Source organism: Achroia grisella, unplaced genomic scaffold (genome assembly GCF_030625045.1).
Source record: "Achroia grisella isolate CSIRO2021 unplaced genomic scaffold, CSIRO_AGI_Agris_v1 utg567, whole genome shotgun sequence".
NCBI lineage: Eukaryota > Metazoa > Arthropoda > Insecta > Lepidoptera > Pyralidae > Achroia > Achroia grisella.
Genome location: NW_026712947.1, coordinates 715,413 through 729,032, shown reverse-complemented (window position 1 = coordinate 729,032; position 13,620 = coordinate 715,413). Strand labels below are relative to the sequence as shown.

Below are 13,620 nucleotides of genomic sequence, written 5' to 3'. Positions count from 1 at the left end.
TCGTGAGAATTTTCCTTTTCTTTGGTAATAAAAATATTGAAAAACTTGAAAGAATTAAATTTATTTTTTATTCCAGAAACGGAACGTTTAGTTTTATGTCACTGTCAGTGTCAATCCCCTTGTATGCTTATATATTTTCCCATTTACCGATCATTTCATCATCAGTTCAATCAGCAGTCAGTCAGTTATCAAAACTTGGTGATAACAGTTCTGATTACTACTTGAATATGTTTGAATAGTGAATCTTTTAAAATAAACACTATTTTCGAGCTTTGTACCTTTCGGTCAACGTGCAAGGACAGCCTTCACTAATTTTTAAGGTAATGCTACACAAATAAATCTCCTATTGCCCTAACTTAAACACCAATTTGCTATACTTCTGTACGCGCATTGATTTTTCTATAAAATAGGCCAGTAAATATTGGTCCTGCCTCATTCATTAGGCTTTATTCTCAGTATATATCAACCGTTTATATGTGCCATGAGTGTCGCAAAGTTATTACTGCCGGTTTCTTAAAAGTGCAGTGATTATAATATATATTTTTCGAAGGTGTTAATTTTCTTTTAATTCCTGAAATTAAAGGTTGTATATACTTGGGTAAATATTAAATCAAATTATTATACAGTTATTTATGTTGTATTTACTATGAATAGTTTTATAATAGAGGTTAAGTAGGGTCATTCAACAAGTGGTCACTTGGTCAGAAGGTCAGTTGATTTTATTTCTAAATCATATTACTTCACTAGTTTATTAAATATTTCATATAATAATATTTGTGTCCATTAAGTTTTCAATAAGCACTATTCTTTTTAAAAAAAATTGGATTAGTGTGATTCTCAAGTATAGAAAAATATAATTCATAATATTATATTTGATTTAGTTCACAATCAGCTTTAGAAACTTATCACATTATCATTTATATTTATTATAGAAAATTATTCAGAATTATTTTTATTGCTAATAGATATCTATTTGATTGTTGTTTTTTATTTATTATTGATTTCTATGTGCAATAAACAAAGATAAGATAGACTACACAAGTAACTCAAAATATGACTATACTTGCCTTAATATTTAATATCAAAATTGTTATGACACACATCCTCCTAAACTAAAATGTCTGTATACTATTTTTATAAAACCTCAACATGTTTTTCAAAATATTTTTAAAAAGAATTCCAAATCACATTACTTTCAAATAGATTTATGCTAAATAAATGTTTTATAATTTCTATATATTCTATTTTATCGAATTAAGTGTTATTTTGCAGAAATCCATTTCATTACTTCATCAATTTGTATTATTTTGTTTAAAGAGGCTTCAAAGTTAAGTAATTAATTACTTGATGGAATTGTATTTTTTTGTTTAATTCCACTACCATTAGGATGTGTGAGATCACAAATGTTCTGTGCGATAACCTGACCACCGCTACTGAAAGTGTTACTTTCCCCATTAGTGATTATATTCCAAATATATTGCAACATATGTTTCAACTCTTCTCAAGGCATGATCAGGCAATGAATAGAGTTGATGATAATGACTATGATGAATATGGATGGTAAAGGTATGATGGTATATGTATGATATATGACGTTTCCCCCTGGAAATCATCATGATAAATTCCTGGTGAATTTGTCACAATGGGCTAACTGACCTAACCTCATACTCATTTTATCATCCTCCACTGGTGCCCCGCCAGCATAGACTGTTAGTGCAAGCGGATACACCATTTCATTATCATACATCAAAAAAAATATGGATGGTAGTGGAATTAAACAAAACAATAATAGATTATTGGGATAAGTGGCCTAACAGTAAAGCTCACCACTTTTCTTCTGAATATTGCGTGATTGATTTCTCGCAGGGTACAAACATTTGTATTCATGACTGATTGTTTGTATGAATCTGGATATTTTCTATGTATATTATTTACAATTTATAAAAAAAATCGAAGCATTTATATCAGTTGTCTAGTAATCATAACACAAGCTCATAATACAAGCTCTTTTTACCTTGAGACTAGATGATGTGGTGTGAATTGTCAGGATGTAAAAAAATATATAAATCCATTAAGTAATTGTATAGAATTATAAGTTAACTAATAAATATATTATTTATTGTTATTATTTCATATACATTTTATATATCTCCCTTTTTACGAGGGTAATAGGTTCAAACACATGGGCCTGAACCAAGCGTGGATGTTATTAAAAACTTATATGATTATGATGAAAGACATTTCCTTACAATATGGCATGTGTTAAGAAAGACGGCTTTTTGTAATAGTTCTATTGTAGAGGAATTTCCAATGTGTCTAGGTGTTTGCTAAGACATCTTGGTATAATTCCTATGCTGACTATTGGTACCATATGAATGATGTGTGCTTTCCGTTGTTTTTTAAAATTCTATTGCTAAATCTGTACATTATTATTATTACTATAGAACCATAATGGCCAGTGGTTCCTGGGAGGAGTTCTTTGCGGTCCACCTACCCCCAATAGACTTTGAGGACAACCGCACACTGCTGAAAGAGTTTTGCGAGCGCCATGACAAATATGGAAACAAAATAGTACTTGTAACTGTGAGTCTTCTTTTTTTGTATGACTAATGACCCGACTTCGCATGGATACATTACAAATCTATGAAATTCTCTGTTTGTTCGATACTATAACATGCATGTATTACACATAAACCTTCCTCTGTAATCAATCTATCTATTGCTGACAACTGCATTAAAATCCGTTGCGCCACTTCTGCTGTCTGTTTGCTTATATCTATTAAATTAATAGATATAAGCAAACAAACAGTCGCAGAAGCGACTTCATATGTAAAGATTATAACGTAAAATTGTGATGAAACGACTATGGATGGAAGAATTGAAATATTTCTTTTAATGAATATATCTAATATTGTAAAGGCGGAAGTTTTTGAGAGTGAATAGATGTATGGATGAATGTTTGTTACTCTCACGCAAAACATACTGAAAAGATTTTACCGAAACTTTAAAATAATATGCTTATACATCAGAATAACCGATAGGCTCTATATTTGACGCAGGTGAGACCGCGTGCACAGATAGTATAATAATAAATATAGATAATAAATTTATAATTTAAAATTTTCCTCTTTTACAGTCTGGAGGCACGACGGTTCCTCTAGAACATAACACAGTCCGTTTTGTAGACAACTTCAGCGCTGGCACACGAGGCTCCGCGTCTGCCGAGTATTTCTTGGAACATGGTTATGCGGTGATCTTCATGCATCGTCAAAAATCACTGGAGCCCTTTACAAGACACTTTAGTGGCCAGAAATTGCTTGACATGCTGGATATACAAGAACGAGGACCTAACACTACCATCACTGGTGAGTAATAATAATAATAACCCAGGACAATTTACAATGCTCCATGTAGTCCCAAGCTAAGCAAAGTTATGTTATGGGTACTAGACAACTGATGTAAATACTTATATATATATTGTGTTTTCTATGTATAATATATACATTATGCATAAAAAAACACCCAGGCCAATACAGTCCTACTCTTGAATACATTTATTTGTATCGTGCAATCAATCGAACCCGCGACCATAGGAAGTAAGGCGGTGTGCTAAACCACTAGACTATTGAGGCTGTCCATCTATATATACATATCAAAGGGTCCACTATTCCATGTGTACGAAATGATAGCAGAACTAGTGTCGAATATATGGAGAGAAAGGAGAAGGAGATTGTTAGTAATGTGGACTGTAGGCCCCATTGTTAGCAATGTACCATGTCCGGTTGACCACCATGTGTTTCCCTCTGGAAACACATAGTGACATATTCTTGGAGAATTTGTCAAGATGGGCTAACTGACCTGACCTCATGTTCATCTTATCATCTTCCACTGGTGCCCTGCCAGCGTAAACCGTTAGCGTTAGCCCAGGGTACATTATTTAGGAGCAGGACATTGTCGATTATATCCGTATAAAGAGTAACCTGACATTGAGGGTAACGCAGCTGAAGCCGAGTCACAACGCGAGTTTCAAAGCGTTTGTGGCCCTGGTCCCCACCGACTTGCTGCCCACCTTCATGAAAGAGGACTACTGGCCGAAAGGTGTGGTATACCGGCGCAACCGAGGCAGATTGCCGTCTTCAGTGCCGTGATCACACAGACAATATTATTGTATTAGATTTTAAATATTATATTATATGTATGTTAGTCTATATGGTATTTTTAATATGGGCCTAGTTGCCTGAAATAAATGAATAAATAAAATAAATTATTCCATCTTATGTTAATACATTTAAAAAAATTTGGAAAGTCAATTTTCGGACTATTCTAATGCTGTTGGTCGCAGCTGGCCTTTACAGCTCTATCGGACAATAGAGGGCGAGTGCAGATGGCACTCCAAAAACGCGGAAGAACTTACGGAGCTTCTGAAGGCCATCTCCCGCCTGACGGATACGACTTTAGTCTGAGAGCACCGCTCGGGCCTTCATAATTTCGATCCCTTTTGAATCGGACGCGGTATCGATCGGAGGGGGCAGAGCTAATGCGTGTGTCTATATGCGTGTGCAGTGCGTCCGGACAGCGTGGACGTGCTGGCGCCGGTGCTGGCGCGGTACAAGGCCGCGCTGGCGGCGGGCGCGGTGCTGCAGGTGGCGTTCACGTCGGTGTCCGAGTACTTCTGGCTGTTGCGCGCCGCCTGCGAGTGCCTCGCTCGGCTCGGACCGCGCGCCGTGCTCTACCTCGCCGCCGCTGTCTCTGACTTCTATATACCCAAGGACAGAGTCGTAAGTACCCGCACTTTCTTTAACATATCTGATTATGAGGTAGAGACTGTTTGAGGAATTATGACTCTAACTTAAAACGCTGTGTCAGCCTCAGACTTCTGTGTACCTTAGGACTGAGTTGTAAGTACGCTCACTTTTTCTAATCTATCTACTGATTGGGGAAAGATTGTTCGATGGGGACTAGTGATGTTTACAGTAACAGGAAGAGATTGTTCGGAGAATGGTAACTAGTAATAATTATAGTATAACTATCGAAGTTTAGAATTCTTACACTCACTTAAATCACTGTGTAAGTCTCAGACTTCTGCATACCCAAGGACCGAGTCGTAAGTACGCGCTTTCTTTAATATATCTGCTCATGGAGGAAGCTATTGTTTGGAGAATGTTGACTAGTTCAGAGTTCTTACACTAACGTAAATAGCTGTGTTAGTCTCAGACTTCTGCATACCCAAGGACCGAGTCGTAAGTACGCGCTTTCTTTAATATATCTGCTCATGGAGGAAGCTATTGTTTGGAGAATGTTGACTAGTTCAGAGTTCTTACACTAACGTAAATAGCTGTGTTAGTCTCAGACTTCTGCATACCCAAGGACCGAGTCGTAAGTACGCGCTTTCTTTAATATATCTGCTCATGGAGGAAGCTATTGTTTGGAGAATGTTGACTAGTTCAGAGTTCTTACACTAACGTAAATAGCTGTGTTAGTCTCAGACTTCTGCATACCCAAGGACCGAGTCGTAAGTACGCGCTTTCTTTAATATATCTGCTCATGGAGGAAGCTATTGTTTGGAGAATGTTGACTAGTTCAGAGTTCTTACACTAACGTAAATAGCTGTGTTAGTCTCAGACTTCTGCATACCCAAGAACCGAGTCGTAAGTACGCGCTTTCTTTAATATATCTGCTCATGGAGGAAGCTATTGTTTGGAGAATGTTGACTAGTTCAGAGTTCTTACACTAACTTAAATAGCTGTGTTAGTCTCAGACTTCTGCATACCCAAGGACCGAGTCGTAAGTACGCGCTTTCTTTAATATATCTGCTCATGGAGGAAGCTATTGTTTGGAGAATGTTGACTAGTTCAGAGTTCTTACACTAACGTAAATAGCTGTGTTAGTCTCAGACTTCTGCATACCCAAGAACCGAGTCGTAAGTACGCGCTTTCTTTAATATATCTGCTCATGGAGGAAGCTATTGTTTGGAGAATGTTGACTAGTTCAGAGTTCTTACACTAACGTAAATAGCTGTGTTAGTCTCAGACTTCTGCATACCCAAGGACCGAGTCGTAAGTACGCGCTTTCTTTAATATATCTGCTCATGGAGGAAGCTATTGTTTGGAGAATGTTGACTAGTTCAGAGTTCTTACACTAACGTAAATAGCTGTGTTAGTCTCAGACTTCTGCATACCCAAGGACCGAGTTATAAGTACATATTTTCCTTAATATACCTGCTGAAGGGAGAATAGATTGTTTGTAGAACGGTAACTAGATCAGAGTTCTTACACTGACTCAAATCAGACTTCCACGTACCCAAGGACTTACGACTGGGTAGTCTTAAGTACCCGCTTTCTCTAATATATCTCAAGATTTTTATGTTACTATTTCCATATAGTGAGTGGTTATACGATATTTTTTAATAGAATAGAATAGAATTGCTAACTGTGTGGGTACATTTTTTTTTTAAGTGGTGTAACAAAGAAGATAGTATAACAAAATATAAAATGTTTGTCTACATTTTCTGTAAGTTCTGTTGTAACGGAGTATATAAATAGAAGTTTAAAACGCTCAAAAAACCTATTGTAGAGCATATTGAATATCTCGTTTTATAAATGGTTGTCAGATGACTTTATTGATATATTGTCATATAAAAAAAGTGTACTTTCAGTGACGGTCTGGGTGGTCTAGCAGATCGTTTTACTTCCAATAATCGCGGGTTCGATTCCTCGCACGTTGCAAACATTTATATTCAATCGATCTGAGTGTTTTGTATGTATATTATGTATGTGTTTACAAAAAAATCTTTAAGTATTTACATCAGTTGTCTAGTACCCGTAACACAAGCTCACCGTGGGACTAGAACGTTGTGTTAATTGACCAGGGTTAGTTATTTATTTAATTATTATCCAGCCGACACATAAGATGCAGTCAGAGAGCGGTGCGCCGATCATCCAGCTGCACCTGGTGCCGAAGATGTTGGCGCCGCTCGTGAACCTCTGGGTCCCGTCGGCGTACGTCGTCTCCTTCAAGCTGGAGACCGACGACAGCCTGCTCATACCCAAAGCGAGGGCAGCACTCGAGAAATACAAACACAAGGTTATTATTGATTTCCTTCTTTATAAAATAGTATCGACTTATATATATATTTCTAAAATAAAGGAACCCTTATTTACCCTTTATACATTAGCTATCTGTGAATAAAGTTCAAAAACGGCCCAGCGTTTCAAAGGATAGGAAGCACAGACAGACGAAACATTTTTAATTTTTTTTTTTTTTATTGTAGTACTGTACTGTCTCAAACGAGCACAACGATGAGATACCATCATAAAAGCCACGACCACTGTGCCAATAGTGAATGATTTAAGAAGAAAAGACTGTAATAGTACAGTCTTTTCTTATACATATAAGCTGTTAATTTAACATTACAAACAGAAACTTCAATTTTGTTTAATAGTATAAAATACATAGAAATAAAAATCTCATACCATTGAGTTTGTTCACACGATTTTACTGTCTTTATCAAAGTTTTGTTGGTTATTTTCTTAATCCCTAGTCATAAAAATCCAGAAATATAATAGCAAAACTACATTTGCCCTGTCAGTTAGTAATATATATATAATAATAATAATAATAATATATATTATTATAATAATAACATATATTGTTTTAGATGTTTTCTTTCTTTTTTTTCCTCGAACTACTCTAATGCTTTTGGCCGCAGCTGGCCTTTACAGCTTCACCGGACAATAGGGGGCGAGTGAAGATGGCACTCCAAACCCGCGGAAGGACTTATGGAGCGGCTGAAGGCCAGCTTCCGCCTAACGGATTCGACTTTAGTCTGAGGGCACTGCTAGTGATTCGAGCCTCGGCTCAGACCGTCGTAATATCGATCCCCGTTTGAATTGGACGGGGATCGATCGGAGAGGCAGATTTAATGAATGATAATAAAATTGTGCACCTGCCTGCACTAAAAGTTTACGCTGGCGGGGCACCAGTGCAGGATGATAGCATAAGCATGAGGTCAGGTCAGGCCCATCGTGACATTCACCAGGAATTTATCGTGATGGTTTCCAGGGGTACCGCGTGGAGGTTAACCTGGTACATTGTTAGCGATGGTGTTACATGTATATACGACCTCCTCATCGATTACGGTTCTAATATATTGTTTAGTGTCAAATACAGATTGACATAATTGTAAAAAAAATTATGCAATGCAATTCTATTCTGCAAACAAACGTATTATTTATTTGAATAGAATAGAATAGAAAATCATTTATTCAAATAAACTTAATTTAAGCACTTTTGAATAGTCATAACAATTTGTTTTTTATCTACCACTCGTTCGGAAAGCTGTCTCATCACAAGAAGAACGAGCAAGAAACTTGTGTGTTGCTCTTTTAAATAATCCTTGTAAGTTTTGTTTTGTTTTTTTGTTTTGATATTACATATCATCTTATCATCCGCAAAAGAACCCAAACAAAATAGATGGAATAATAAGTTCACATTATAATTTCTTTTTTCATATTGCTTTCTTGAAATATGATAGCGTAGCGGCTTCTGTATTTATTGCCGCATGCATCCTTATGTAAAGTGCAAATACTGTAACTACCATATAGTAATTTTAAGTAGCTATAATATGGTCGAGTGGAATAAGTAGTCATGCTAACTAAAACGTCCAGACATGTGGCGGCGTGGTGGGCCGGGTCATTGGGCTCCCTAAAATATGGTCGAGCGCAGTGATGGCTGGCTCATCCGTCATACTCGTGAACAGATGCTTCTTGTAGGGACTGGTCTACTCTTATCACTATGACGGATTTAATTTTATTGTGTATTTATATTTGACTCAAATAAATTAGTGCTAGTTGGTGGTTTGTATTCACACGTTTCGACTTATAAATGTAAACTTACAAGGATTATTTAAAAGAGCAACACGCAAGTTTCTTGCTCGTTCTTCTTGTGATGAGACAGCTTTCCGAACGAGCGGTAGATTAAAAAAAATGTTATGACTATTCGAAATTGTTTAAATTAAGTTTATTTGAAAAATTATAGGATTTTCTATTCAATTCTATTCACATTACTAATAATCTCTTTCCCCCCACAACCTTTTAGATGGTAGTCGCGAATATGCTTCAGAGCAGACATCACCGCGTCATCCTAGTATCACCTGAAGCCAGTCAGGAGATAATGTTGACCAGGGAAGACATACACGCAGGTTTGTCTTTGTATTCATTTTAACATAAGAAAAATCATTACTATTGTAAACCTTATATGCATGTCTTAAGGTTTTATTTAGTACAGATACAAGTGAAATTCATAGCTTTATATACCGAAATTAGTTGGCAGCTATTAATCTGTCTTTATATGTATGCTCTTTCACGAGTGAATCTATCACAAATGAGAAAGACGGTGCGGTACGCCCGTGAGCGCATTCCCGCGTCTTTCAGTCGTGCGTGCTTAGTGCCTATTTCTTAATAATTATTATTGCAAAGTGGCGGACAGCTCATGATGGAGCAAGGGCATCATTATATAGTTATTGATAATTTACACGACACATTCTTTCTTCAGCGCGCACAACCGTGAGTGATTGCATTTTACTAGTTTTTGGGTTCACTCTTTCGCGCGTGATTGCACATAAGGTTTCATGTAATTTCTTTTAAGGTATTATTTTTTGTTCTACAGATTTTATTTTTTTAAGACACCGTTTAAGATTTATGGATTATCAATAACTCTATAATTATTTCCTTGCTGTAAAGTCTGAGGTCCGCTATTTTGGTAGCCGCTAAATCACGCACGATCGTAGAACGAATAGGAACTCTACTTATTTAAAAGAGCAACACACAAGTTTCTTGCTTATACTTCTTGATAATGAATCTGCATTCCGAATAAGCGGTAGAATAAAGAAACTTGACTATTCAAAAGTGCTCATATTAAGTTTATTTGAATAAAGATTATTTCTATTTCTATTTCTACATTTACTTGCACCTTCTATCCTGTATAAAAGCGGATTCGCGCGTCGAAGAGCGTATGTGTAAAGGCAACTATTGCTATATAACAATACTCGTAGCACCTGTGCTAATAGAAACCGTCATCTTCAGGTGTGGACATAGAGTCTGCTATAGTGAGCGAAATCGTGCGGCTGCACGCGGAGCACCTGGGGGGCGGGGGCGCGGGGCTGGCGGGCGCGGGGCGGGGCGCGGCGGGGGGCGCGGGCGCGGCGGGGGGCGCGGGGGACGCGGGCTGGGCGCCGCGCTCGCCGCGCTGATCGTCGCGCGTCCGCCGCCGCCTCTACCTCACGCCAGAGTAGGCGGCCACGGACGCACGCTACCCGCTAACACTAAGGCCACACGTTTCGAATACTAATCTGTTTAAGGTCCGCCCGCTCGGAGTGCGTTACGGACAGGTCGGGATCGAATCCGCGATGTAACTTTGAAATGACGTACGTATATAGTTTAAAAATTAAACCAGGTCAAAGTGCGCTGTTTCAAGGTTATTTGGTAGCACTACAAAAACAAACAGTTGCAGTAACCTTGAAACGGCGTAGTTTTTATGTGGTTTGACTTTTAAAAACGATTATTATTATATTCAGAATAGCCCAAAATTAATACGTTTATTGTAAGTTGGAATAGTTATTAAATTTTTATTAGTGTTAACCACTCTTTAATAAGGCAAATAAAAGATATTTAATATTATTATTTTTTTAAATTATACGTTAGTTCAAAGTTACATTTCATCGCCTATTCGATCCCGACCTGTCCGAAACGCAAACTCTGAGCGGGTCGACCACCGTAAGTAACTTTGTTGACCAAGTAATATATGGCAAAGGTGTGTGTTTTTTATGGCTGATAATGAAATGCACCCACCTGGGCTGACGACGTAATATATATTAGGTTTATACTTGATACGTTTAGTAGGGAATATTGATTTGTCTTTTTTCGACTTTGCTGTATTGGGAATAAGGTACATTTGAAATATTAATATTTACTTCACTTACTAAATATATCAAGTTTAAATTAACAAAATGTACTAGAATTCTCTATTCAAAATTAGGGATGATATAAATATTGAGTCGTACTTCTAATCTTTTATATTTATATCTATGTATATTTATATATACATAGTCGGTTATACTGCGTTTCTACCAATATACACAACTTTGTAAATTAGGGAGTATCAACAGTTTTAATTAATTAAAATTGAATTTAGTTGCTAAAGGATATTCTTAGGAACTATTCTTTATATCTCCTCATGATAGAGGAGAAATAAATAATACAGTTCTTAATAGAAAATACAATGTAAATATGAGGTATAAAACTATATGGCCAGTACGTCAGCAACAATATCTATGTTGGTATACTTGGTAGAAATGCATCATACTAAAATTGTTTGGTGCAGACCAAACCTATCCAAGATTATGTATTAAATACTATACTAATAGTATATTGTGTACATTCGGCCTATAAAGTCATTGAATTCGGTCATCTTTGTAACTGTCATATCACAGAATTATACGGTAAATAATAATTAATTAAAAAAACATTTTATTTATTTTAAATATAAAGAATTTACGTTAATTGTAATGTACACTTTAATATAATTAAAAATATATACTTAAATAATTTAATAATTTGTATACAAACACTTTATTTATTTAAAATATGGGATATACTGTTTATTTCTTCGTTATTTATGGCACATTTATTTCATTAAATGTATAAATTAAATTTATTTTATAAATTGTACACATAATAATAAATATTTTACACTCAATATAAAGTGGACAATGTAAAAAAAAAACGATAATCCTTGTGTTACATGTGAAAATGTATGTTTTACATAAATTAAAAAAATGTTTTAATTTTGACATGGTCTTTAGTTTTAGTCTTAGAAATATAATTGTTATTTATTTATTCTGTTATACAAAATTGCGTGAGTGAAGATTTATTTATTTTTATTCTCTATGTCTATTATTATGTATATTCAGAATGTAGTAAAATAAGAGAATACTTAAACATTTGTGTATACTTTAGCCCGATGTAATTAAAATTATTTAATAATAAATTAATTTAATATATTTCTTTTAAAGATCTTATAAGATCATGCTAAATATGTGTAGAAAACAATCTGTATTAAATTTGGATACACAAGTGACTTGGTTATTATAAAGAAATAGTATATATTTCTATATATTCAAATAAGCTGTATTACATGTATATAAATAATTTACTGTAATAATCATATGCCCCATTATAATATTAATATTTAATGTCATGTATTAAGTGTTGTGTAAATCTTTTTTAGGCGGTTCCATCAGACCATAGATTAACAATAGAATATAGATATCACCTTTTTTATATATTCTTATAAAAAAAAATTATAAGACACGGTTTCTTTGGTGTAAGTTTTACATCTGTTCCAAACTACAATATACATTCACTTGTAATTAATGTAAAGACCGTATTAGACCACAGATATTACTATTTAATTATTTTTCAGTAACGGCACCATAGACAATAGATCATTAAAAAAATATTTATTTCTAAGCATTCATTTAAGTTCAAGTAAAAGCTAAAAGTATATCAATGAAACGTGTTTAAACATTATGTCCGGCTCGAAGGACCAAAGAGATGTGTGGTCGATCTTTATATTTGATAAATTGCTGATTTGAGGTACTGAAATCGTATTTAATAATAAATAAGATGTTTGTGTTACGCCTGCTTTATTGGTACTGACTAATTTAATTTATATAATTTATTATATTTAATTTACGGTGTCGCCAGTACACATTATTACAAGTGAGTGTAAATCAGGGATGCCAACCCTACGCGATTTTTGACCAATACTACGAGGACATCGTCCTCTTAGAAGTGTATACGAGATTCTGACTTGAAATCGGTCAAAATACAACGCTATTTAAAGTCTCCCATTGGTCACAAAATGCGAGACGTTTAATTTCTTCGTACTAGGCATATATTTGAAGGTTGGCAATTCTGTTATAAATACATAACTTGCCTGAAACATGCCTAACACTGTTTGGACCGCCTCGTATTTGTGTAAAACCGTGAAAATGTTCAAAATATATTACTTACGTACTTCCAATAACTGTTGTCGTCTTATCTACTTATATATAGTTATATATAAATAAGATTTATACACGTATGTGTATTGTAGTATAGCCGAGTTATATTCATATCGGAATGGTGTAAAAACATGTCGTTCTTGCCTTGGATTAGGTAAAAAGGTATGTGTGTTGGGTTACATAATAGAAGTGAGACTTTCTGAAAGTGAAACTTGACAAATCTCTTTCTCTTAAAGCGAAAGAGTGGACTGCCCGTAGTCCTCTCACTGTCGCCATCAGCGTTTCTCTTTGAAAGTTCAAATCTCTTACTCTCACTCCCCACTGTTTTCTCTCTTTCGCCATCAGTCTTTCTCTTTCTCTCACGGTAACGCTTTTTCGTGACCGAAAATCCTATTGAGGTCTATATAGAAGTTTCACTTCAAAAGCATATAATAATAAATGTACAAAAAAATATACTATCATACCACATTGTCGGAATATAAAGTATCCCATATTCATAGTCTATATGTATTCTAAATTATATGGCAACCTGTTCTGCCATTTATACAAAAATTTCT

The 13,620-nt window shown here is 35.3% G+C and overlaps 1 protein-coding gene across 1 annotated transcript; it reads left to right on the top strand.

Moving 5' to 3' along the window:
- Positions 1 to 200: 200 nt before the first annotated feature.
- Positions 201 to 10,249, top strand: LOC131848631 (phosphopantothenate--cysteine ligase). The gene is made up of 7 exons (XM_059198553.1): positions 201 to 320; positions 2,445 to 2,583; positions 3,137 to 3,365; positions 4,564 to 4,778; positions 6,898 to 7,083; positions 9,097 to 9,199; positions 10,083 to 10,249. The coding sequence occupies exons 2-7, from the start codon at positions 2,452 to 2,454 to the stop codon at positions 10,247 to 10,249; spliced, it is 1,032 nt and encodes a 343-aa protein (XP_059054536.1). The 5' UTR covers positions 201 to 320; positions 2,445 to 2,451.
- Positions 10,250 to 13,620: the final 3,371 nt, after the last annotated feature.